Source organism: Aspergillus piperis (genome assembly GCF_003184755.1).
Source record: "Aspergillus piperis CBS 112811 unplaced genomic scaffold BO85scaffold_1, whole genome shotgun sequence".
Lineage (NCBI taxonomy): Eukaryota > Fungi > Ascomycota > Eurotiomycetes > Eurotiales > Aspergillaceae > Aspergillus > Aspergillus piperis.
Window position 1 is genome coordinate 3,130,551 of NW_020291591.1, and position 25,738 is coordinate 3,156,288.

General features: G+C 51.4%; 8 protein-coding genes across 8 annotated transcripts; 3 read left to right on the forward strand and 5 right to left on the reverse strand.

Annotated features, from left to right (window-relative positions):
- Nucleotides 1-272: 272 nt before the first annotated feature.
- On the reverse strand, nt 273-2,166 carry BO85DRAFT_359363 (Pal1 family protein; the record flags this gene model as incomplete). The annotated part of the gene is made up of 4 exons (XM_025655507.1): nt 273-1,078; nt 1,135-1,573; nt 1,640-1,887; nt 2,103-2,166. The coding sequence occupies 4 exons, from the start codon at nt 2,164-2,166 to the stop codon at nt 273-275; spliced, it is 1,557 nt and encodes a 518-aa protein (XP_025521536.1).
- A 3,829-nt stretch (nt 2,167-5,995) lies between these two features.
- Nucleotides 5,996-6,848, forward strand: BO85DRAFT_434108 (mediator of RNA polymerase II transcription subunit 31; the record flags this gene model as incomplete). The annotated part of the gene is made up of 3 exons (XM_025658450.1): nt 5,996-6,007; nt 6,180-6,233; nt 6,285-6,848. 3 exons carry the CDS (start codon nt 5,996-5,998, stop codon nt 6,846-6,848), a joined length of 630 nt encoding a protein of 209 aa, XP_025521537.1.
- Nucleotides 6,849-8,242: 1,394 nt separating this feature from the next.
- Nucleotides 8,243-11,739, forward strand: BO85DRAFT_359370 (uncharacterized protein; the record flags this gene model as incomplete). Its single annotated transcript, XM_025655508.1, has 2 exons — nt 8,243-8,457; nt 8,526-11,739. The coding sequence occupies 2 exons, from the start codon at nt 8,243-8,245 to the stop codon at nt 11,737-11,739; spliced, it is 3,429 nt and encodes a 1,142-aa protein (XP_025521538.1).
- A 721-nt stretch (nt 11,740-12,460) lies between these two features.
- Nucleotides 12,461-14,068, reverse strand: BO85DRAFT_444851 (palmitoyl-protein thioesterase family protein). Its single transcript, XM_025659126.1, has one exon. It carries the CDS (start codon nt 13,775-13,777, stop codon nt 12,746-12,748), a length of 1,032 nt encoding a protein of 343 aa, XP_025521539.1. The 5' UTR covers nt 13,778-14,068; the 3' UTR covers nt 12,461-12,745.
- Nucleotides 14,069-14,134: 66 nt separating this feature from the next.
- On the reverse strand, nt 14,135-15,672 carry BO85DRAFT_483451 (uncharacterized protein; the record flags this gene model as incomplete). Its single annotated transcript, XM_025663160.1, has 2 exons — nt 14,135-15,586; nt 15,634-15,672. 2 exons carry the CDS (start codon nt 15,670-15,672, stop codon nt 14,135-14,137), a joined length of 1,491 nt encoding a protein of 496 aa, XP_025521540.1.
- A 4,093-nt stretch (nt 15,673-19,765) lies between these two features.
- Nucleotides 19,766-21,633, forward strand: BO85DRAFT_359749 (putative C2H2 finger domain protein; the record flags this gene model as incomplete). Its single annotated transcript, XM_025655524.1, has 3 exons — nt 19,766-20,619; nt 20,677-20,946; nt 21,000-21,633. The coding sequence occupies 3 exons, from the start codon at nt 19,766-19,768 to the stop codon at nt 21,631-21,633; spliced, it is 1,758 nt and encodes a 585-aa protein (XP_025521541.1).
- Nucleotides 21,634-22,627: 994 nt separating this feature from the next.
- BO85DRAFT_27094 (putative RNA polymerase II Elongator complex associated protein Kti12) lies at nt 22,628-24,408 on the reverse strand. The gene is made up of 3 exons (XM_025655087.1): nt 24,338-24,408; nt 23,945-24,289; nt 22,628-23,863 (listed from the first exon to the last, which is right to left on the reverse strand). The coding sequence occupies exons 1-3, from the start codon at nt 24,341-24,343 to the stop codon at nt 22,955-22,957; spliced, it is 1,260 nt and encodes a 419-aa protein (XP_025521542.1). The 5' UTR covers nt 24,344-24,408; the 3' UTR covers nt 22,628-22,954.
- A 156-nt stretch (nt 24,409-24,564) lies between these two features.
- On the reverse strand, nt 24,565-25,691 carry efm7 (putative nicotinamide N-methyltransferase Nnt1). The gene is made up of 3 exons (XM_025657537.1): nt 25,410-25,691; nt 24,789-25,349; nt 24,565-24,735 (listed from the first exon to the last, which is right to left on the reverse strand). Exons 1-3 carry the CDS (start codon nt 25,557-25,559, stop codon nt 24,670-24,672), a joined length of 777 nt encoding a protein of 258 aa, XP_025521543.1. The 5' UTR covers nt 25,560-25,691; the 3' UTR covers nt 24,565-24,669.
- Between the last annotated feature and the right edge of the window lie 47 nt (nt 25,692-25,738).

Below are 25,738 nucleotides of genomic sequence, written 5' to 3' on the forward strand. Positions count from 1 at the left end.
TTCATGAGCCTTGAGCAATGCGTCGGAAATCCCAAGGTAACGCTGCAGACGATAGAATTATCATATGTCGTTTACGCCAGCCTGCGATTCACGATGCTTTATCTCATCATATGCCTCATTTTGCCTATCTTCTATAGGAGATAGACGCTAAAGGGAGTGCAAGAGGGATGCTTCCAGAGCGGTTCCCATCTCTTCACACTTCCCTCGTCATCTGCGCCAAACACAAGCAACGGAGTTTAAGTACGACCGTTGATTCAGATCACTCAAATTACTCAGTCGTTGCTGATGCGCCGCTCAGGCCGGGGCTTTCTCAAACTCTTCATGCGGTTGATGAACCCGCCGCCACCACCGCTGGGCTTGCCCTCATCGAAGCCAGTGTTGGAACGTTCGTTGGTGAACCTCCGCTCCAAACCGGTATTCTGCTTGGGGCTGCTGGAAGAGCGGGCTCGTGTACCTGTGGTGCCACGTGATTCCTCGGACATGTTAATTTGGGCCCCCTTCTTGTCCCAAGCATCGTCATAATCCTGGAAGAAGGGGTTCTTCTCATTGGCGCGGATGGTTCCTATGTGACTAGAGCCAGTCGGCACACCTGGGGTGTAGGAGGACTCGGGAGAGACCACTCGGGGATTCGAGGGCTTGTTCATGCCCCGGAGTCTTTGGGCCAAACTCTTCTTGCGCTGCAAGCCTCCTCCGCTGGGACCAGCTCCACCGTTCTCGTTCCCGCTTCCACGGCGCTGAATGTCTGCCCGGCTAGCGGGGGCACCATCCAGGAAAGTGCTAGTACCCAGACCCATGCTCTCCGCTCCATGAACAGGTTCGATGCGAGTGGTGGGATCAAAGTTCGCGGTCTCGCTTTTGTTGTTACGGGGGTCAACGGCGGCGCTGGTAGAATAGTCATTGTAGCCTTCATCCATGGTTCCATGGAACAGGTTCAGATCAATGTTGGCATTGTTTGGCCCTGCGCCTCCAAGGGCCATATTGGCAGAGTCCTTGGGGAACGCCTGCATGGGCGCAGTGCGCAAGCCCTTGCGATTACGGTTAGGATTGCAGGCATCGAACGGCCCATCGTGATGGAACACTACACAACGACTGTTAGCAAGCGCCTCTGCCAGGTCGCAATGGGCTCCAACTCACTTCCAGTGCCATAGATACTGGTGACGTCCAGTTTATCGATAATGTCCATGTGGTAGTTGGACTTTTTGGAAGAACGAGGCTTTCCATCCTTCGACTCCTTGCCGTCCTTTCCATCTCTGTGGCGAGCCTCCCGCTCCCGGCGTCGTCGCTCACGACGGCGTCTCTCGTCCTCGGTATCCACAAGCTTGGGGGTTCGTTCCATGATCGAAGACTCTGAGTTGCGACGAGGCCTCCGCTCTCTGTAGCCCGATCGTCCGCCACTGCTCGTCTTCGGGGGGTCGGCAAAGATGTCTAAGGGATCCTTGTCGCGACGTTCTGGGCGTTCCCTGGGCGGAGGTCCGCGGTTCGTCGGGTATCCGTTGGGCGCGGGCTTGTCCGGGCGCGGCGGACCTTGTCTGTAACCAGTGTTCTGGGGAGCAGGGTTTACGGAAAGGTTCTCCTATATCACGTAGTTTTAGGTCAGTTCGGCTGAGCGACGGTGGTCAGGGCTGCGAGATGAGCATACAAAGAGTTCACGTGTGTTCGACGTTATGTCCTGTCTCTCGACGGGGGAGACCATGGTTGACCCTATCACGGGGGCGGACTGCGGCGACAGGGTGTCGTCGTCAAAGGGATTCGTAGAGACTCGGCGTTCAGATTGACCACTGGCGGATGCGAAAGAGCTGGCGGAAGGCGACAGAGCACGATTCCGGAAGGGATTGTTGGAGCCCAGATTGACAGGGGCTGGGCCGAAAGCTTGTTGGACAGGAGAGCCTGTAGTCGAGCGGACGATAGATCAAGGTTAGTTTTTTTCTGTCTCTTTTCGCATGGGGAAGCACGGTCTGAAATAGAAAAGAAGGCGGCACAGGACAGATAACACTCTGACCAAGGGGAAGCCCCGCCAGAGGTGAAACGGCTGGGAGATAACAAAGAATCCTGGAAGGAGGACAGGACCAGGGGACAAAACAGGAATCAGCAAGATGACGCACCTGAGGGGCCCAGCGTCACGCCAGGTGGGTAGGCGTAGGTGGCAGGCTGTTGAGAGGCATACATGTTGCGAGTCCACGCAATGCGATGTCGAGATGGGAGTAGGTCAGAGGAGATGATTGGGGAACAGAGAAAGACAGCATAAAAAGACAGGAGTAAGTGGATGATCAGGAGGCCGAGACTGTGAATGCAGACGCCAGACTAGAGAGAGCTTAGGCGTATGCTGAAACGACGATGCCGCGGGTGTCGGTCAGGGGCAAGGAGAAATAATTGGAGGGAGAGGGAGGGGACCGTTTAGTTTAGTTGGTACGAAGCGGCAAGTTGGACCGGTCTTTCAATTTAAGATTGCTTAATTCCACTTGAGGGGGGAAGGAAAGAAGAAGGAGAAGAAGAAGGAAAGGCTTGAAATTTTCTCCGGGTGAGATTAGAATGTTTGTTTGAACGAGGGAGGGATGGGTGTGGGAGGGAAGATGATTTGTAAAGAGAGGAAAAGAGGGGAGTGAATTAACAAGGAGAGAAGAAGAGCGAGAGAGTAAATTAGTGTGAGGGAGGGACGGGGAGAGGGAGAGAGGGAGAGAGAGACGGGGGAGACGATGGAGCGGAGGGAAAGAGGGAGACTGAGAAAGCCGAGGGTGGGTTTGGTTACCGTACGGGAGGAGTAACTTAGTATAGTAAGTAACTTTAGCATCAAGTCATCAGTCCAGTTAAGTTTAGAGCAACGCACGGGAAAAAAAAAGGATAAAAACGAGAGGAGAAGGAGGAGGAGGAGCGAGGGAATGACGGGTGCCAATGAGGATCCAGAACCCCTTGGGGAAAATGATGGACGGAACCACTCGAGCTGCTGGAAAGAGGCAAAATGAAGGGCCCGAAGAGGCGATCGTCGACGCGGCAAAAGGAGGAAAGGAAGAAGGAAGAGAAAGCGAGAGAGGGAATGACTGCATGGTCCAACCAAAGGAGATACTACTGAAAATGGAGTAGAGGTTTTTTTTATTTTTATTTAATCTAATTTCTTTCTTATTCGACTATTCGATCACTAGAATGAATAAAAAAAATAAAAAGAAGATACTGCTAGTAGTAATATAATACAGATATTATAATTAAAAGGAATGTACTCCTTCGATCGATGGAGGGGGAGATACAACAAAACAATAAAATAAAAATTAGACAACAGAAGAGAAAGAAAGGGCAAAGTGCATCTCATCATCTCTGGTTGCCCAGGAATCAGTCAATCAATCATCAATCATCAGCCACCACCTTTTTCCTTCCCTCCTTCTGCCCACTCAAACTAATTGAGTCAATTTGACAGGCGACCCCAACTTTTTTCTCAGGGGTTGGTCCGTTCCTGTGCCTGAATTGTGGATTGATTTGCTTGGTTGCTGCTATTCCCTATTAATCATCTCATTTCATCTCATCTCCCAGATCCTCCCATTATATTTTAATTTTTATTTTTTATTTCCTGCTTCTGCTCCTGCGCCTGCTATCAATCTATTACTCCGTAGACTACGCAGAACTATCCTCCGATCATATGCAGAATGGCAATGTACCTAGGCACAAACTAGACACCAAAGAAAAGCTGGGGTTCATGCGACTAGTAGGGATGCGGATGCAGGAAAAACACTTTGCAGCTCCATACGATGGTTTTCCGGTCAGCAATCGGCCAACTAACCGAATCAACTAGTGACGAGCTTCGACTACTGCTGCCTGTAAGTCTTGAGAAGGAGAGAGACGGCACTAGACTAGATAGTAGGGAACCAAACGTTCTCAGCTCCACAGGTTCCCTCTCGTGCCACTCCTCTCCCCGAGAATAGAAACAAACATTGGCTTCTGCAGGACACGACAGACCCAACAAACAAACACCCACCTTCTTCCTTCCACCACGTTCATCTGGACTCCTCATGATTGTTGCTGTCATCATTCTCTCGCATGGCTTAGACATTTTGAGCCCTGATTTGATTTTATTTCCTAAATTGGTACTGGAAAGTCTCAACAAACTCGTGCTCTTGCGTCAGCTCCTCCCTCAAGAATGCAAGCCCACCTGCTGCATCATCCATCCATTGTTATCCTTCCGATCGACACCGGCGGGCCTCCCACGATGAGGATGATCCCCCCCTGGTCTTAGTCTTTGGTCATGCTCATCCTCATCCATCTGCCGGTTAACCCGTTAACTACCTACTTAATTCAACTAGCTGCTGGGTTAATAATTACCGACTGTCTATCTAACTAACTAAATAACTAACTAATGAACCAACAATCCATCCCACCGGCATCTTACTAATTCCATCCACCTCTTGGTTGTGCTGCGTGACCTGCCTTGGCCACCCATTTGGTTCCTTACTTCCGCTCAATCCACCTTCTAAGTGAGGGTGGCTTGCGTATATAGGTTATAAATCCCGGAATCGCCCACTTTTTTCCCCTTCCCTTGTTTTCCGGTCCGATCGCGTCCGGAATGCTGTCTTGTGTCTTGCCTGTCTGAGGCGGAGCAAGATGATGATGATGATGCAGCCATCCAGCCGGTGAGTTTTGCCTCGATCAAAACCGACGGAATACGACAGGTGGATGTCGCCACGGTACCGATGGAGTCGCACTCTCACTCGTGGCGCGCCTCTCTGTTACTAGCACTGCCAGCATACGTAGTACTACCATTCCATTCATTTTTTTATTTTATTTTATTTTATTTTCTTTTCTTTTTTTTTTCGCATCAATTAAATCCACCATAGAAAAGGACTGGAATATATCCGGACTCCGCCGGCACAGCTGGCCGATCATCCTAGTCTTCGAACAGATGTCCGACCTGCAGCAGAATTCCATATTGCTTTTCTCAGCCCTGGCCCGATCGTCCCGCGGTGTCTGGCTCCGATTTGTATCGGATTGACGGCTGCTGCTGGAACCACCACTACTATTGACTAGTTGATACTATAGTAGTATCCAGTAACTACACCATGACATTGTGACTGGATGCGTGTGTGCGTGGCACAGCTGTGACCCATAGTTTCGAAAGGCAGACAAAGTATTTCCAGAGCATCTAATGGCACAAATCTTGATTCCAATCAATGATGTGGTCTCGACCAGAGTGTGTTGGGCCGGTTCGTAATGTCTTTCAACTCCCTCTGCACCCGGACTTGGTTTGACTGCCTACTGGATCTCATAGTTAGTGGCCTGTCCAATCTAGGCTTATCGTTTGGATCGACAAACAACGTCATCAAGCGGTTCAGTGTTACAAAGTACGGCAGCATGCATCGATAACCGGGCGAAGGTCTCGCTCTGGCCAAGCCAAAGAATGCTTAAGATGTCATCGGATTCCCGAACAGTCAAAGGCGGGCGAGGAAGGACCACCGTCCCCTCAGAGCTTATCTCCGATGGGTTTCATACCGCAATGTGGCTCGTTTGAACTCTGATGGATCACTGTTCGAAGCCATTGAGATAGATCGAGTGGACCCTCCATCACCCAGGTGAAAGGATTATTTGGCGATCTGATTCCGGCGCCAGTCTCATATAAATCGCCCGATGGCGCTAGTTTATCGTAACGGTCGTTTGACATTGAATGGCTGGGTCGGCGTCATCTCAATCCCGGTTTTCAATTGACTAATTACTTAAGACCTACTTCTGGGTCTCTAACACATTCAGCCAAAATCTACTAATGTGAACCATCGGTTTTCTGCATAGATAATGGGATTTTCTAGGTCAGTCTAGTGTTTTCTAGCAGCTTGAGACCGCAGCTGGGGGCGGCTACTAGAGAAAAGTAAAATGGCAAATCGTGACTATTGCCCGCTGTCAATCCACTATGTACTGTAGACACAAAATTGGCTTTCTGCTATTGATTCATGTGCAAGACTCACATGTGGTCTGTAATTACTAGATACCAATGAAAACGAAGTAGTAATCCATGACATCAACCATGGCTCGGATAGTAATTCTAGAGTCAAGCTACACTATGCACCAGGATGAATGGCCAAACTGACACCCAGCAACTGGGTATCATATGATGGTAAGATGCCAGTAGAACATCTGAATTGATTACAATTCATCGAATGTGACTGCTGGTTAATACATCTGAAGTGGGGAGGCACTAGTGGCTATAGAAGCCATCGACTATCAACCAAGATCAAAGTGAATTGGAGCTTGCCGCGTCGGAGGTAAGCCTGTCTTGGCAACCTCCAACTGGTCGCGCGGTCTCATCTGAATAGCTCCGACTCGTTGCAACCTACGCACCACCCACATCTTTCTCTACTTCAAAGTCTCAGTCACCGACCCCCTCGGTCCTCTGGCTCGTTCGAGAGCATCGTCGTCGCGTCATGGAGCAGCCACCCCCAAGCGATCAACCACAACAGCCTCCGCCTCCGACCCTCACAAACCCTCGCTTCACCCTCGAGCTAGAGTTTGTGTCTTCTCTCGCCAATCCCTACTATCTGTCCCACCTCGCCGTGACATATCCGAATCTGCTGGGCATAAACAAGTCCGGTGATGACAGCGACGTGAACAATGATTCCGCAGACCCTGACGCGCAGGCATTTGCAGCATACCTGGCCTACCTCTATTCCTACTGGAAGACCCCCGAATACGCTCAGTTCCTGACCCATCCCGGTGCCACTTTGCGGGCGCTACGACTACTGCAGGAGGAGAATTTCCGTCGCGACATCATTCGCCCCGACGTCATTGAAAGGCTAGCGAGGACCGATGTCGCCGCCGAACCCGTCGAAGCAGCCGCGGAGTCTGGAGAACAGGAGGGCGAACAAGCCAAAGCAAGCTAGGGATATGCGCAGTGACACTGGAAATAGCAGGAAACAGGCGTGCTGCACATTGGGCTCGATGTGGATTGGTTCGGTGGTTGGCCCGGAACGATGTCCTGCTCAAGCTCAGGCCACTGTCTTCTACTACTTGGCTGCGGAGAGGGGTAAAAATTGAGACACGATATCAGAAGATCTGCACGGGGCATGGGCATGGGCAATGTTTGTCGATATTGGGACACCTTGATGCACCGCGGTATATGCTGCAGTCCTAATGCAACCCCAGATGGTTCATGATCTCCCCGGAGTCATGTGTGACCGAGGTATCCCCTGATCAGCCATGGAACCGGCTCATTATTGGAGCTACCAAATATGCACCTCGACAAGCACTCCTCAGGATCATCGACATACTCCTCTCTGTTTAGCTGGGATTTCCGAGCTATTCCGGTTGAGATTGCTCGATGGAGTCCTGAGCGGGCCTGGCGCCGATGTAAGAGACGGAGAGGAATATGCGCACCCTAGAGAGCAGTCAGGTGTACGACACGACAGGAAATACCCCAAGCATCCAACAGGTTCGTTTTACAAATGACTCTGAGATGCCCAGATTCTTCGCTCTCAAGCCATAGGAGGAGCAGCATCGGTCCCTGATATTCTGCCTATGACGTTGCCGTGGGGTTGTATTAGGTTGCAGGGGGAAAAACTCTCTTGGGTACCTGCTCTCTTGTAGATCGAGCATATAAGCCAATACTGATAGACCAATTCGAATGAAAGAAAATTACATCATATCATCTAGAGAGTAGCCTATGTAGGAAACATCAAACACCAAGTTCATATCATGGACAATTCATCTGGTATAAGGGCAAGTTCTGCGACCGCCTAACCGTGACGCGGCCGAAGCGGCGCGCCAGGCTGAATTTCCCGAGCAGGCCGTTGGTTCAATCTCGCCGCGGCAACCCAACACTAAACTTATTGCCATCCGCCAAAGAACCGGAGAGCGACACTTTTCGCTTCTGCCTCGCTTGCCAACCTCCGCGGTTGACAGTGTTCCTCTTTCTTCACTCAATCCCCCACCTCCTTGTTCAGGCTGGGTAACTACTAGTATCTCCGATGGATCGACCCCACCCGTGGTGATTGCAACTCGACCTGGAAGCCCTGTCCTCTCTCCTCTCCTTTCCTCTCTCCTTAAACCACGTTGGCCGTTGCCGCAACCCCGTTCATCCCCCAGTAAGGCCTTAGCGACGTGCCACACCTTACTTCCTCATGGTCTTTTCTTGTTACAGATCCTTAATCAGTCCTTTGAATATACTTCCATCCAGGTGACCAAATCGGTCACCGGATCTGCACCCTGTTTTATTACAACCGTTGAAAATCTGCAGTATACAGTCATCGGGTAATCGCCCTGCAAATCACTTCGCCCAATGGAGGGCGTACGCCAGTCATGTCGGCCAAAGCATCAGGTCTTGGTTCTGAAATGCTATCCACAATACCAGAAGGGGATTCCGGAAGTCAAGCCGAATCCGAGTGAACTTTCCTATCTGCTCTACTATGCGAGCACTCGTCGCAGCAAGCTGACCAAGGTCGGCGCTTTCCTGGAGAAACGGGCCGCTCGGGATGTCTGGCGCCGCAAGATAGGGTATGTTGTGAGGACTAGATACACTCGGGGGATCTCTGTGGATGACGGGCTGACATGTTCTGGTAAAGCAATGTACAGGTGACACTTCAGATTCTCACCGCGCTTATCGAGAAAGTGCCCCGCGACCTCCCCATCTACGCCCGCTCCGTGCTGACGGTAATTGAAACCGTCCTACGCTCCCGTGATATCACAATCGTGGAAGACTCGATCGCGACCTTCGAAATGTTCTGCCGCCATCAGGATATGGCGGCGTTGTCGGCCGAACAGGACTTTGCGACACAATACCGCGAGGTTGTGCGGACGTATGCGAGCTTCGCTGAGGTGCATTCGCCCCAGTTGGATCCTGCTTCTAGCGGCCCTGCGGCGATACGGTGGCGCAATGCGGGACTTCGTGCGATCAAGGGAGTGGTCAGTTCCGAGGCGGGCTTGGCTGCCGATGGTGGAGATTCGTTGAGGATCATATTGCCGGTCATTCTGGAGAACGTTTGCCACGGAGATGAGGATGTTATCCCGTCTCTGGAACAGCAGCTTATGGAATCGGAGAAGAGCAGTGAGGCGGATCTTGCGCACCGGCGCCGAATTAGCAACGCTACCGTGCAGACTGTCGACACCGTGACTGGTGATCCGGCCTTGGCTTCTCAATCCGCGGCTGATGCAGACAAGAAGGCGGAAATGGATGTGAGGCTGCTCGCTCTCAGCTGCCTTGAGCGCATTGTTGTTACTGGAAGCAGCCGTGGTCAAATCCGTGTGACCACGAAGGTTGTATTGGACTTCATGCTCCGCAGAAACCGAACCACCAGCTTGGGCTTGTCCTTGAACTCGCGTGATAGCTGGGCTACGTCGTTGATTGAACTGGTCGCGAAGTGGTGCCCGGTGCAGGTCCGGTTCATCATCTTGGTTGCCGCCATGGAGCTTCTATTCGATGTCAACCCTAGAGAGGAAGCCCTAGATGAACCTTTCATCATCGTCTACATGATTGACTGGTTGCTGAAGTCTCCTGTGAACATGATCGGTCTTAGCGTTATCGATATCCTTTTGGGTCTTCTGCAGCATATGTCATTTTTGCTGTCGCCTGCGGGTTCGGAGAAGCAAGTCGAACTATCTGGGAAGAGAGCAGATCTGATTACTCTCTTCCAGCGGTGCATTGGAGACCTTACGACACATATCTACTATGGCGATCAAGTTGTAGATATGATTAGAGTAGTCCTGACTCGGATCAAGCCTTCATCCACCCACGAACATCCTGCACAAGTTTCTAACGATTCTCCCGGAGCTGCTTCGCAGGCTGGAAGTCTCACTGGGGAGGCCAGTTCGATCGCGTTTTCTTCCACTACCGGACGGGTTGCCGCACTTAGAGCTATCAAGAACATTCTGATGGTAGCGAACTCTCGGAATCCCGCAGCTGTATCTGGCGTGGAGTCCAGGAACCATGTCGGAATCCACGTCTGGGAAGGGACGCAGTGGTTGTTGCAGGAACGTCAAGGCGATGCGCGTTACGCATATGCTGATGCGTTACTGTCCTGGTTGAAACTCGAAACAAATCAGAGCGACTTGACCGTCAAGGATAAGCACGCAAAACCCTCAATCCCCAAAGGGGAACTAACGGATGTCGGCGAGAGGACTGGAAAGCGATCAGTGTCTACGGCGATGCAGAGAGAGAAGGCTGCCATAGCAGCTCAATTCAACTTCCTCCGAATGCTCCACCTGACTATTTATGACATCGCGCTCGAGAGCCCGACTAGCATTTCTGAAATCAGGTTGCTTCATTTGATCTTGGCCAGCCTTGTTGATAAGCTCGGGGTCAACGCCGCCCGTTTTGGACTGCCTATGGTGCTGAAGCTTCAAGATGATATGAACAGCGCTCCAAGCCTGGCATTCGGTTCTACCAAGGTCAATATCGGAAGCTTGGTGTATGGATATCTGTGGGCTTTGTCTGAGCGATTCGAGCTGGGATCGACAGAGGTAGGCCAGGCCATTCAAGGAGAGATCTCCAAGAGGCAACAGCTTGGCCTTTGGCTTGACCCTATCCGCTTGCCCGCCGCTGATCTCGACCAAATCCTACAAGGCGGAGATCACCGTGCCACCGGTAACACCACGAACACTGATCAGATGACTCCCTTTATCACCGACGTTGAGCACCTTGTTCGTGGCATCGAAGATGCATACAACCATGCCGCGCTCGTCTCTTCTCACAGCCCTCCGGGCTCCCCAACGCGCAGCTTCACTATGCCTATCCTGGGACATGGATCAGTTTCAGCTCCGCGCGGTGATCTTCTTCCTCCGCTCGTTAGGGAGCAGATGCTTTCGGCATGGTCCCGAGAATCATGCCTTGCAGCCGCGGAGCGGGAGAGGACCGAAGCATTGTCCCTCAATGGCTCCAAGGCCGGAACAATGGCGATACGCAGTCACATTTACCTGAATGGCGCAGACGGCAGTTCGCCATCGACTACCTCGCCTCCATCCGCGCAGCAAAGTGCAGCAGGACTGCACAACTCGCGGCGGATGAGCGTCCCCGAATCTGCCCGGGGGCACGCTCAGAGCACTAGCAGGGAGTCCCCGGTTCATATCAACGACCTGCGTCGTGTGCTTTCCATCAACGATCAGGACAAGATGCGCCGGTTGAGCCCGCTACGTGGTCGACTGGATGCTTCCAACCGCAGCGTGGTCTCGTCTAGCAGCGAGAGCATGGTCAGCGGTTATTCCTTGTCTGAGATTGACGGAGACGGAGCTTCGATCAGGCCTCAGTCGACTAGGGATGGACACGGTCTTCCGGACGGCGACGGCATGGTGACTCCCAAAGCTTCCGCCCTAGGATACACAGAGAATGGCCAAGCCTACTTCATGGCCGCAGACGATATTCCCCCTGTGCCCCCGATTCCCCCGTCGTTGTCGGTCACCGAAGGCATGTCGAACGACTCGCAGCGATCCCTGGCCTCAGAGCGACCATCGACTGCACCAGGGCCGCGTCGGCTGCCAACAGCAAACGGCAAGCCCGGCACACCTGCCGCACCTCACCACGGCAAATCTCTCAACAAGCACAAGAGCCGGTCCAGCACGGGTCTCGCAGCTGCAGCGGCTGATGGTGACTACTCCAGAGGCCATGTCTACGACGGGGTGCCAGACCTGTCCGAGCCAACGGACAGTGCCCAGCGCCGTGACGTGCAGAACCTTCTGAACGGGTTCTTGTCCCCGGCACATGCAGAGTCGCAGTCGCGCCCCGGCAGGCCCCGTGGTGCTTCTCGGCGGGGCATTACTGGAGGAATCGGCCGTCCGCCTTATTGATGATGTATCCTCCTTTGGAGAAATACTCTCCTTCATATACTTTTCTTTCCTATTTTCCGACTATTGCATTTGCATTACTTACTTCCATCCATCCGGGTCTTCCACCAGGTTGTTCGAGTCATGATCGTCGAGGCCCATGATATATCCCATCTTTTCGTTTGCTTTCAACAACCCTTTCGTTCCTTTTCTTCCTCTCTGAACATTCCATTCCTTGTGCCAAATACCTGCCTGCTACCAATTACTACCTAACATTTTTCTCCTTTGTTACTTACTACTACTACTACTACCACCACCACTTATATGTCTGTCTCACTATTACCACGCGCATGCGTCAGTATGGATGATGCATTGTCTATTTATGCATGATCATTAATAATGGCCGTCTGCGATGGACTAAACTGACGGACTGTGATTGATTGATTGATTGATTTGATAGAGCTGTACTGCGTACACTACTTGCTTGCTTACCTACCTACTACATGCGGTATTTTCGTCATTTCTTATTGTTTTTGTTATTGCTGGCTACTGTATCTTTTCCCTGATTTCATTTTTTGGATATTACCTGCTGCTGCTGCTGCTTCCAATTCATTTACTTGTTTCTTTATTAGCTTAGCTTTTCATGTTCGTTTCCAGTGGGGGCTCCTTCTCTGGCTGTGATGATGATAACCCGATGTAAGCATAATGGATTGCAGCTTAGTGCCAGTCAGTGCATTTGCATGTATTTAATAGTACCATCATTGCATTCAGTAGTGCTACTAGAATTAGTAGTGAAGTACTTAAAAGTATAGAATAGAAATTAGTAGCGAAAGCGAAGAGTCGGAATTGAAGACAACAATCTGAACCAACTGAACTAAGGCTAGTAGTTGAAACCGGGTATAATATATAATAATATTACTCCGTAGTAGCGCCGTAACTCTTCTTCCCCTCTACCATGATCATCATTTTCCTCAAAGAAAAGCAAACGCAAAAAGCAAAGCGAAAGAAGAAAGAACCGAATCAACCAATACTAGTAGTAACCTCCCTGGCTCACCAATTTCGCCCTCTCATCAATTTCGACCTCATCATCGGGAATCTCCACCTCGATGGGTCCCAAAAACTCTCTGAAAATGTCCACCAGCTCCTCCTCATCAAATTCCATGTGCCCGCCCTTGAGTGTTCTAAACACCAACCCACCCCGTTCATCCAATTCCCTCAACCCGATCCAATCTTCCTTGTAGATACTCCTCTCCCTGACTCCTACCACACCGCCAGATTCCCCATCTACCTCTCCAAACCAACTTGATTCCTTTGGTACCACCATCCGATCCTTCTCGAACATGTACATGACGAATTTCTCCAGTTTGCCTAGATTCTCCTTGTACGTTTCATTCTTCACCACCCGCTCGTTGTTCACGTCCGCTAGGAAATTGCTATGCTTGAGGTACTCCTCCATTTCGCTGGGTTCGGGGTCCCGGAAATACTGCGCGGGGACGAGCCGGCCCTGCACGAAGGTTGACCATCGGCCGGAGCGGAGGAGGGCTTCCGCCCCCCGGCAGATGAAGTCGTTCCAGGCGCAGGATTGGAATTGAGAGATGCCGTTGTGTTGGCTGCCCAGGGTGATGAGCGTGCGGACGGGCGGAACGTTGCAGCGTTCGATGTAGCCGCGCAGGAATTGCCCGCCTTGGGAGAAGCCCAGGGCGTTAATGGCCGGGGCGGTGGAGAGGATGGGGTCCTGGAGGAGTTGGGAGCAGACCGAGGCGATTTGTTCTGTGAGGTTGCCTAGGAAGGTTGCTTGGCGGTCGCCGGCGCTGCTGGGGGAGAGGTGGATTAGGTAGGTGTAGGTTCCGGGGTTGGCGTCTTCGGCGACTTTGATTAGGTGTTGCAGCGAGGGGCTCTGGTATTGGTCGCCGAGGCCGTGCCAGATTACGAGGGGGAGGGCGCGGAGTTCGGTTGTAGTGTTGGTTGTGCTGGTGGTTGTGGTTTGAAGTTGGTGGGTTGGGTGGGCGGTTGTGAAGGGGAGGAGGGGCAGAAGGGTGAGGAGTGGTGTTAGGGGACGCATTTTGTGGTCACAGTGTGAGATGGAGCTCGGTAGTTGTAGGTGGGAGGAAGATAAGATGAAGGTTGAGATGGATGTATAGTACTGGTGTTGGTGTTGTTGTTGTACCTGCGGAGATGCGGAGACAGGTGGATGTCACGTTGTCGGGGCTGGCTCCCGGTGCCTGACGTAAGATCGGCATGTGACTGACGATTTAACGGGTCACTATGGAGCTCATTATCATTTTAGAGTGCTTTATAGCTACTCGATTCTTATCAACACTTAAAGGATAAACGTAGAGCAGTGACATGCTTATCACGTCGTGTAGTACAAGTGGATCATAAGATGATGTCCTGTTGAATTAGGCTCATGTGCCTGGACCTAGTTGTGTAAACTACGTCGATTGGTCCATTCTTGGGCGGGCCGATCCTCTGCGTGCCTCCCAGGAAACGTCCGTTCTGGTCCTGCTGTTCTTGAAAGGGGAGAAGCGCATGCCTGATCGATGTATATTCTCCCGGTCCTTGGCGCTACGGTAACCTTGCTGAACTTGACCGTATTCGGTGAAAATGCAAAGTCATCTGGTCGACGGAGATTTGTCTCGAACGGATAGTGATCCGTTGATATATAATTGTTAGCCTCACGAAACGTGGTGGCGGAACATGTGAAGTCGTGTTGAGCCTGCTGTTTTCCGTGCTCAACTTGCTTACTAGTAGCGAATAGACTACCATCAAGATCGACAGCCTGGCCAAAGATTATCAGAGGGGGTGTGGTCGGTTTTCTTGATAGAGGAGCGAGCCTGGTGCTTCGTAATCTAGATTCACTGGGCACCTTATCAATCTGTCCCTTATCTGTCTTTTGTGACATAACTCGTAGTATGTTGTGGCGGGGCTCTGGGAGCCAACCATAACTGGAGTGATTCAATGTCGATGAAGTGCTCATGGACTCTTGCGCAGACATCTGCCGTCTACTGTCATTTGCAGTTGGTGAAGATAGTTCAGGGTTCAAAAGGCTCTGAGAAAAATGATGAGCGGTTGAGTAACTGTCTCTTTCCAGGGATGTGCCATAGGCGGCCTTTATCCATTCCTCTTCGGCAAGTATCTGGTCATCTATCGTGAATCGTCGCCTGATCGGAGTCCCTGCTTCTTGAACCTTTGGGCTAGTGTCTGCTGACTGTAGAGCTTCTGAACCTGTAACCTGGAACTGCTCCTTGCCAGGAGAATTGTCAACGAGATAGTCCGGGTCCCGGACTATGGAATTTCCCTGGGTGGACAATCCTCTCTCAGAGGACGACACACATGAAGCTGGGATGCTCGAAGAGTCTAGGATCCAAGACCTGTCACCGATTGAGCTCCTAACGCCGACGTTCTCATAGACATACTCATGCACAAGTGGCTTTGGCGTTGTGGGAGGTGACTCCTGGTCCAGAAGCATTGACTGCGATGTAGCATCAGTTGGTGGGCCATGAAACCCCGGATAGTTAGCTCCAACAGGTTGGCCATTGATTCTTATGTCCAGGTCTTGTATGCTCTCCTCTGACTCCGCACCTCTGCGGTGCTTGGGGCGGTAGGTAAGCTTTGGACGCAGAACAGAAGACCCGAGCCTCTCACGGTCATCATTCGTTATTTTTCTCCGCCTCCCAAATCTTTGTAAAGCTTCTACAGGAGGGAATAGCACCGTGAGTGGCCGTGCTGCTGCAACCGTTGCCCAGTCAGCCTTCTCTAGCAGTTCATGCTTGATCCGTGCTAAGTCGTGAGCTGCTGGTGAGGACTCCTGTACAGTCGATACGAGACGTGGTTTCTTAGTGGGGTAGGAGAGAGAGGAACTATAGCTAGACTTGATCGTAAATTAGCATCAAGGACTAACAGGATCCACGGACGTACTCTACCTGCTGGCTTGGATGATGTATTGGCTTGCTGCATGGTTCTCTAGCTCGAATGCCTTCGAGGCAGATATTCTTAACTAGGGAAGTCGTGAAAGGGTCTTTCGTCTCTGCTATTCTTGATCTCCTGAAGTTTTTCTTTTTGTTTCCTGTATTATTGCTCGAGTGTCGTCGAAGACGACCTCCAGTCCAATTCATGTTGCGTTTGACTCTGCAAAGATGGCAAGATGATCTAGGGAAACTTCAACAGAGACACGAGAGAAGTATGTAACGGCGTGCGGAATGAGCGTCATGTGATGTATGATGAATACACAGGTAAGGTCAAAAAGCATCCACTTGTCAAGTTTACGGTAGAATAATATCACTACGAGTATGGTATTGGGACCGAGGACCAGGCCGCCAACACAACAACAGCTACATCGGGAACTGGACACAATTGGAAATAACTGATTATGCTTGTGACCTAGGGAGCTTTCATAATCGTTGATTGTGCCCAAGCAGCTACGTTCGCAAAACACGTTCATCGAGAGTTCGAGTGAGTGGGCGTATAGGAGCCGGAAGGAGGTCGTCAGGGTATCACAACGCATGCTCTGATGAGGCCGCATAATGTGTATAGCGACCCAGAGCACAGCTTTATGATTAGATTATGTGATCTTATTTGTGTACAAGACGAATTGGACAACTTACCACATGAGGTATGGTGAAGTCCATAGACTAGCATCATTAGGACTCTCGTCTAAGCAAGACATCTGGAAACGGCTCGGCCCGGCAAACGACCCAGGTCACTACCGTAGAACTTGGGCGTCACTAATTTAGCTTCATCTTTGATCATCGGAACCTCGGCTTGAGTGGGGGTGCAATCCGTGCAAACATATCACGTGCATGATTCGCTTCGGCGGCTCTTAAAATATCTTCCCACATGCCAAATTCTTTTCCCTTTCTTCTTGACACCACGCAGACGACAACGGACACGCCAGAGGTGGCAAAGATGGTGCCTGCATCATCTTATTTGCTTGCTCGGAAGCAGACATGAGGAGTTCATTGGCCTTGCTTTGATGTAGGCGGGTTTCTGAAACTGTTTCGTGTCAGCGACGCGACCAGCTGGCAGCCTCGTCGCACAGGGTTCCTGGCGAGGTCTGCGCGCCGTCCAGCTTTCTTTTTGTCTCTTTTCATTATTCTTTTTTGTTTTTTACGACCCCCCCTTTTCTGGGTCTTTCAGGCAACAGGTAAGCGCAGCACTTGTTTCTTTTTCTACCCCTTTTCTACATGGGTGTCACTGGGGGCTATTTGCCCACAATGATGAACACCATACCAATAAGCATAGTTCACCTGAGATCTTCGGATTGTTGAACGAAAACTGTATACCATCTTTCACCTTTATCTGATACACACACACCCATTGTTGCGTCATTGTCTGCTATTCAAATTGGAATATCGTTCGAGAACCAATCGCTGACATTGCATGCTTTAGGATGCCTAGAACTGAACGGTGCGGGAGTATACGGCGTAGAACGGGATACCCATAATTTAGAATTTTAATTTGAGAGAGAGCGGGATTATTGAGATTGTGATGAATCCAATCCAACCCTGATTATTGAACTTCCAGCTTATTCTGAGACAAGCGTAAAAAGAAACTTCCCGGCAGTCCCGTAATTAAATCCATCACATTGCTGCCCAACTTCCCGTGGTGTCAAGTCTTGCTTGCGCCGGTGGATGAAGCCCGGAGTGCAGCTGTCAACTAATACCCGGAAGAAGGATGTGAGGTTCCTCATCATGAAACGTAGCAAACATGACAGTCAAACTGGATGGCACAACCCCTCCCCCTCCTTTTCTTTCGCAGCAAGCGGCGAGATTGGGCGAAGCGAGCCGCTGTGGCATGAAGCAACACGCTGTCCCGGGGAAGGAGGGGCAATTGTCAATTATGTGCAGTAGCTGCGACAAGCGAGATCCCTGTTCCGCGAGATGTAGGAGGGGATTGACGTGGTGGGCATCATAGCCAAAGGATGAAGCCAAAGTTGGCATCCTTTCACGAGGGAAAGCGGGGCCTCCGAGGAAATGCCGATGACTGGCTGGCAGGTACAGGGATAGCCCTGCACGCGACAAACCACGGGGAACGCTCAGGAAGGGCTCGGCGCCAATCATTTAGGATTGCCAATCCTGCCGGCTGAGGGGCTTTGCTGCCGGTGATGCAACACTGCAGCCCATCTTCTCCTTGGCCGCCAATCATACTTCTTGGATAGGTGGAGGACGGGTGAGGCCCGCCTCACCGCTAGATTGAGCAATTGCCCGGGTGGTGCCGTTGCCAAATGATACCTTTAGATACATCCACCCACCGGCCACGTCAAGCCCCTCCATGATGGGCGACTTCCGAGAATCATTGGCAGAGAGGGACCGGACAACACCACCTGGCGCTGCACCACTATCACCGCCATGTCTCGCAGCGCCAAATCATCATGCTCGATACGGCCAGTGAGGCAGCCGGCTGCAGCAAGCATGCACCTTCGGCACACGCTTGGACGCACTGTCTCCTCCGATTACCCCCCACGCCTGGCCTCCTGAACGAGACTCCAGCCGGTTCCCTCGCCTCTAAAAGGCCGTCCTTTCCCCTCCAGATGGAATTCTTCTCGACCTTTCCTATTCTCCTCATCATCATCACACCAGACTCAAAGAAGAAATCCGAACTTTGCCCACTCTTGATACCCAACGAACCCAAGATACCCCCTTTTTACTTTCCATCGATCTTCTCTTACTCCACACACACTCAACATTTCCAAAACACACACACTACCCCTCCATACTACTTCTGCTAGATTTGTCACAGTCAAATCAGCTCTTGCCTACTACTATCCCATCATCTCCACTTGCTCTCGAGGCTTGAACTACTACTTGCTTGACTCTTTTGTTCTTTCTCTGTTCCTTCAAGTGTCCAATCCGTGGATCTTGGAAAAGAAAAGAAACTACTTGCCCTCCCCTCCTGGCTAGATCAACCCTTGAACTGCCCTTCTGGAAACCCAGTCCGTATCCTGGATAGGATTTGCTTGCTTTGTTTTGTTTTTCGCTCCTCCCAGGCTTTAGTCTGAGTATACGGCAACACAATAACAGGTAGTCCCCTCATCATTCTCCTTTTGTCTGCTTGCTTTGATTCTGCTTTTCTTTCTTGCTTTTGTCCCTTTCTGCGATTGTTTGCATTTCGAAACTCCTGGATCCGCTTTTATCGACAATCTTTCAACGACAGCAGCACTATAGAGGACCCCTGGACTCTTGAATCTCTTTGCTTCCGCTGGATTCTTCCGTCGAAGTGACGGAATGACGAAAACATGTGACCATGGAATTCTTTTGCTTGTCCACAGCAGCCGCTGTGTGACTGGACACTCTTGAGTGTTGTTTAATGTTGCACACTCAATTTTCGATTACCCCTGGACTATCCTTTCTGCCTGGAACCACCGGATCTCTCCTCACGAAGCCTAGTGGGAGTTTGGACATTTGCCTTGGACCCCCTTTTTTGTTGGCCTGTTTTCTCCGTTCCCGATTTGGATTTCCCACCGTTCTGGATTAGAAGCCGTCTCTGGAAATAGCAATGAACACACAATGAACTCCGACCTTGGAATTTTCGATCAAAACATCACTGGATTTCGACACTTAATGGACTGAACCGTTGATCAACTTATGTGTTGCATCCTATCACTTGATACCCTTTTGTAGTCTGGATTCCTGGATGGATACCTTAACCGAGACTAGACGACCCGATGTACTGCAGCTGCAGCTTTGACGCCGGAAACAAGCACCACGGACATGTTGCCGCTTTTGCCGATCGCTTTACTGGTTATGACCTCAGATATACTCCTGGATTAACAACAGTACACCCCTTCTCATGGATCAAGCGGTAACCTCCCTGGATTGATCTACACACGACATCCTCTTGGTTGGTGTGCCTCGACCTTAAAGCTTGCATGAATGATTTATCTGACTGATAATAGGCCCTTTGACGCAACATGGATCCCAGATGCAGACCATCGTTCACTTTCTGTCATTGTTATCAACAGCGATTAGGTGTAGATGTACTGACTCTTAGTTACTTTCTAGTGCTTGCCATTTGTTTTCCAGCTTGTCTGGTATTAGAACACCCACACACAATGTCCACCAAGATCAAGAACGACCCAGAGAACATGTCTTTGTCCCAGTCATCTTTGCACACTATGGACCACTTGTCTCAGCCGAGACAAAACCAAATGATCCCAGGGATCCCCAACATGGCCTCCAGAGGAATCCAGGATGATGAACTTTCGAGCCAGGACAATTTCTCCTTGTGTTCAAGCACACACCCCAACCACGGGACCCCCAATGACTTGAAGGGGTGGTCTCTGAGCGACGTGGATGCACTTGACAGTGGTGCGATGTCCAAACCAGAGTCCCCGGAAGTCCAGATGCTCTCTTTCTCTTTCTCTCAGCAACTGCTGCCATCGACCGTTGGCCCTAGTGATGTAATGTATCATCACGCCGGATCCGATTTCTCAGGCATCCAGGATGTGACTGAACAGAATGACCTGGATTTCTCCCATGCACATGACTTCAACCACTACTCCTCATTGGTTGACCTCTCTGCCTTTGATAATGAAGTTTATGGCCAGAATGGTACCCAGTCCTCTTGCACTCCTGATGATACTCTCTCCAGCCACAGCTCTCATGCGGATGACGGCCACCTGGCCGGCAATGAGGCGTGGAACTCGATGAACTACCACGGATCATCCATGGATCAGTATACCACCGGCATGTTCCAATCAGTGCCTGTTTCTCCCCCCTTGTCTGACGCCAGTAATGATGTTTCTGTTACTTCCTCTTGCTCTGCCTCTGGATACCCCACCTTCATGAGCCATGAAGATGCCATGCTCAAAGATGTTACAACCACTCCCGTTGGAAGCCATGGAATCAACCTAGGAGACCCATTGTTCCCCCTCACTCCCCCCTTGAGTGAGCAGGACCCTAACAGGTTAGTATTTCTCTATCGCATTTGCAGCTGTGAGCAGCCGATTCTGACCCCCAACAGAACCATTCGGGCAACCAAGAATGCACGTAGGCCAGCCCTGCAGACTTCCATGTCCCAGACCCAGGTCAAGCAGGATCCTGAATTTTTCCCACCCCTGCCCGTCAAGGAAACGCTCCGCCAGAAAGCCAAGGAGGGCTCTGATCTCCGGAACCCCCGGGATCACCCTTACTACTCCCTGCCCACTCACAGTGATGGAAAGTACTACTGCCCCTTTGCCAACGGAGAGAAGCCTTGCAACCACCCCCCGACTACTCAGAAGTGTGCCTATCAGTAAGTCAAACCTGCAGCGCTTCGATAAAGCATCGACACTAATCGTGCAACAGCAAATACTTGGACTCCCACTTGAAGCCCTACCGCTGCAAGGTCGCCGCCTGCATGGATGCCCAGCTGCAGTTCTCTTCGAACGCATGCCTTTTCCGCCACGAGCGCGAAGCCCATGGATTCCACGGTCACGGAGATAACCCCCACCTGTGCCTGTTTGAGGGTTGTGACAGGTCGGTGCCCGGCTACGGATTCCCCCGCAGGTGGAATCTGTTCGACCACATGAGACGTGTGCACGACTTTGCCTCTTCGGACAGGCACAGCTCCCCGGATGCTTCCCCTACCACTGGACCGGCCAAGAAGAAGGAGACGGGCGGACGCAAGCGTAGAGTTGCTGGCGTCACTGGAGCCCCCACCATGAAGCGCACTCGTTCCACCCAGTCCCAGACCAACCCTCTCAAGGCTGCCCAGCATACTTCTGCTCATCACAACCAGAGACTCCAGAATGCGGAGAGAAACTACTACAACTGCCGGTCCCGGCTGCTCGAGGAGCTCACCAATATCACGCCCCAGGATTCTTCCATGCATGAGAAGGTCAATGCCAGCCTTCAGGAGCTCATTACTCTTGGACTCAACTACCGCCACATTGAGGCCAGCCAGGCTGCGGCCCAGATCGCTCACGGTCTTCCTGCTTGAATGCTTTACTGCGACGATCATGTGCAGTCCTTTTTAAAATTTATCTCCCCAGGCATCGCCGAGTGCTGGATGGTTCTCATAGGAAGGATCTCATGGTAACGCGAAAGAGCCGTGATGGATAGAAGTTTCATGGAAAGGGTCCGTGAAAGATCATTCTCTGACCATCGGTTGGATTTCTTATTTCATTCCAAAGGATCCTTGGCCTCCTGCAGCTGCCCGGAGAGCTCCCCGCTCCAGCCACAATGTGTCCACGACGCATCTCGCGGCTTCACCCTCGGTGATGCGGATCTGATCCCATCACCTAGAGGGGTATCTTCCAGACCATTACCGGACTCACTACGGTGTAGGTTGGTATGGTGGAAGCCCTGATCGGGGACGACAGCTCTGGGCGGTCGGATAGGAGATGCCTCCTAAGTCCTTCATCATTGTCTTGTGACAGTTTACGTTTCATGTACGCGCAGCTTGCTGCGCATGGTTCTGTAAAACTTTTGTTCAAATTCTGTGTATCTTCTTGCTTTTGGGCGTGGTTTTGCTTGCTACTTTTTCGGTATCGATGCGAAGCATCGACCTTCATTTCGGGCCTATGTTTGAAAGAGGTCAACCAGAGAGAAGAAAAAAAAATGGGAACGGGGCGAATTGGAAATACAGGGACGATGGTTTTGTACATGGGTTTTTGGATTTGGACATGGATATAGATAATGGGTTTGCATTCATGTATAGGTGCAGGTCGTGGAACAGGAGGCCTGCCATTATTTTATGTATTGGGAGTTCATACGTGCATTTTGTCCTGTGAATATTCTTTGTTTCTCTTGCACCTTTTTTTGTGGATTTTTCAATCCCCGCTTTGGATATAGCTTGACTACTTACTCATGTTTCCGAGGGTCGCTGTCTCTAGTTTTTTACTCTACTTCCCTGCTAGCGGGGATCAAAAGTTTTGCTATTTTCTTCCCACTACCTACCTTTTCAACTCTGTTAAAGCTGTAAATTGTAATCTCCTTTGAAAGTTACGACAAATACCCAAATCGAGAAGCTTTTTCGAATACAGACACTCGCCCATCATCAGTCATAACATACGTATGTCAAGTAACCTGCCAGTAGGCCTATAGCCAGACGTCATTTGCAGTAAGCTATAATGAAAATGACGCTCTCTAAATACTTGCAAAAACACACGCTTCTATGGTAAACTTTTCCCACCGGTCTCTATCACATCACTATAAGCAAGCCTTGCACTCAACGAGAACATATCCCAACCTACCCCAACACCCTCATCACAAAACCAACCACAAAACAATAACAGGACCTTTGGGGGGGAAAAATGCGATTACTCGTTTTCCGCCCCAAACTCCGCATTTAAAAACCTCACAAAAGCATCCGGCACCTGCTCCGCCGTCAACCCGCCCTTACTCGATGCATGCGCCCCCTGCACATACGCCCGATTCAACGCAATCCACTGTCTCCTCAATCTCTGCAGTCTCGGCAACGCAAGAATGCCGCCCGCGCCGGCTAATTCATCCGTCGTGCCGGACGTGGCCACATGCGCCGGAACGTAAACGGGCATGGACGCCTCCGGGACGGGGATGCTTATTCCCCGGCCATTACTGCTGCTGCTGTTGCCGTCTTGGCACTGCGCGAGCGCGGCTTCAGCGGAGGGGTTGGAGAGCGTGAAGCTGCGGATGGCGGAGACGATGGCTGAGGTGCGCTTTTCCATGTTGTAGAGGGCTGTGGAGTCTGTTGCGGCGGGGAGGGCGGTTGCTTGGTGGGGTTTGATTTTGGGGCGGTTAGTGCGGAATGTCGAGGGATTGTTTGCTGTGGTGGTGGTGCTTGCTGCTGAGGAGAGGCTGGTATTGTTGAGGGCTGAGGTGAGGGTTGATACGGAGGTGTTGGGATCGGGGGTGGTTGCTGCTGAAGGGTGCGGGATGCCGGTTAGGGCTGGCCAGATCTCGGCGATTGGGGGGGAGGCGTCGGTCCAGGGGACGGTGAACAGGGGCTTGTCCCAGCGGCTGTGGATGCTGGGCTCTTCGTAGCGGAAGATGAGGTTGTTGAGGAGTTCGGGGGGGTAGGGGTCTTCTTGGTCGGAGGTGGGTTCGGGTGGGGATTGAGTCGCTCCGGCATCAGGCTGGGGAGTGCTCTCGTTGTTGTTCTCGTTGTTGTTGTCGTCTGTGTCTTTTTGACGGCGGAGTCGAGCCTCGTTGTTTGCGACGCATTGGTCGATGGGTGTGCCGACATGGACCTGGTGGTGATTGCGTTAGTATGCGTTGCTTGATGGTTGTTATTGTTGAAGGAGGATGAGGGAGGGCATAGCATAACATACCACGCAACAGGTCGTCCCTAGTGCCTTCGCCTCACACCACAGCTGATACCGGTATCCTTTGATGTAGTTCATTCCGTCGAGGATCACGAAACTGTCCTTGCCGAGGGCGCGCTTCGCCCGCGCATACGCCACGCCTCGGGTCTCCTTTTCTGTGCGGGCATGGTCGTAGACGGTTCGCGGATGGGAGGGATCATGAGTAGGTACGACATGGATTTTGTAGCGGGGTTTCGTGGAGGGGAGAGCGCCGGTGTTGAAGAGTTCGGTTTGGGTTTCTTCGAGCTGCTTTGCGAGTTGGTTGGCGCGGTAGGTGAGGCCGGAGCAGGGATAGCCGGTCAATACTATGAGCTATGGTTGGTTAATGCGGATCTATCGCGAGGGATGGAGGGAATTTACCGGCATGATGAGAGGGAAGAGGAGCGATCAACGGTTATGGTCGGTTGCTGATGTTGCGCGGTGGATTTGCGGCGGAGAATGAATTGTTGGAAGTTATTTTTGCGCGGGGCGGCTCGGTGGGGTCCATGTGACTGACGGCTCTATACAGTTGGAATAAGCACAACATTGTCGTCTACTTCTAAACATGCTCGCTCTGAAGCAGATATTGCCATGCCTATTTGCATTTTATCGCTAATATAATCAACTTTTATTGTAGGCGTATCTATTTGTCTACACGTCTCAAAGCGAGTCATGACTCATAAACTCATCCATTTCCTCCAACGCCAGTTATGCTATTTCAGCTCCTCCTCTGACCAGCGAAGTTCATATCCAAAGACCGTCCTTCTCAAACGTTCATCCTAGAGTATGTTAGCCAGATTGCCAGTTAACCAGGTGGGGCAACTACACTTACACCTGGGTCATTCTCGAACAACACCTCATCCATAAGCTTCTCAAATATCTTAGTTACCTGGAAGCCATTCTCCTCCGCCAGCGGGAAAAACTTCTCCGTCTTGGGCAACAGCCATGGCTCATATGGCGTGAAGATCACCAACGCGACGGCCTCCTTGGTCCGCTTCAGGGTCTCCCGCATCGTCTTGATCAGATTGGGATGCTCGCGATGACTGTACACCACATCTGCCATGATAAGCACATCAAAGCCCGTCGCACCAGCGGGCAGGCACGCAAGCAGCGGCTCTACCGGGTTTCCCCATTTATATCCATCAACGTGGAGGGAGCCAGGGTTCGCGATCTGAGGCTCAGCCAACGAGGCATTGTAGCGCATGTTTTGGACAAGATCCAGGTCCGGGTAGTCGGTCATCACAGTGGTGCGGGCGCCCAGAATGGCGCTGACGATACTCGGGACACCGGCGGCGGCACCGATTTCGAGGACATCCTTCCCCTCAATTAGTGTGCTGGCGCGTTCCTCGATGTAGTGGGAGCTGGTTCGGCCGGCGTTCCAGAGGAGGTTTCCCTAGAATGAGCGATTAGTGAGTGAAACCGGGTGAAACATGAGGTACCAGGAGTGCCGTACATAGAGAGGATGGCTACCAACGAGGCGCACGCGCACTTTCTGGCCGGAGAGCATGTGATGCTCTGCAAAGGTGGGCTCGGGCTCGGGTTCATAGAAGCCCTCGGGGTCTTCGAACATGGCCGCCGTGTCAAAATTGTCTTCTTCCGCCATGATGATCAGATGCGAGCCTAGCTCCAGCGGATGAGTAAATCGATCTGGTGAGGATGTGAATGTCGCATGATGGGCGATGGGGCGGTGATGCGCACCGAATAATGAATTCTCGAATGCGAATCTCAGGGTGGAGTCTTTTTTCGTGGTGGGGGAATACCGTAAAGGGACTAGTGCGGGTG

Coding starts and splice junctions, on each gene's coding strand:
- BO85DRAFT_444851 (XM_025659126.1), bottom strand. CDS start 13,777: ATGCGTCCCCTAACACCACTCCTCACCCTTCTGCCCCTCCTCCCCTTC.
- BO85DRAFT_27094 (XM_025655087.1), bottom strand. Junction 23,864..23,944: donor TAGGGACGACCTGTTGCGTG/GTATGTTATGCT, acceptor AATCACCACCAG/GTCCATGTCGGCACACCCAT.
- efm7 (XM_025657537.1), bottom strand. CDS start 25,559: ATGGCGGAAGAAGACAATTTTGACACGGCGGCCATGTTCGAAGACCCC. Junction 25,350..25,409: donor TTGGTAGCCATCCTCTCTAT/GTACGGCACTCC, acceptor CGCTCATTCTAG/GGAAACCTCCTCTGGAACGC. Junction 24,736..24,788: donor TGTTCGAGAATGACCCAGGT/GTAAGTGTAGTT, acceptor AACATACTCTAG/GATGAACGTTTGAGAAGGAC.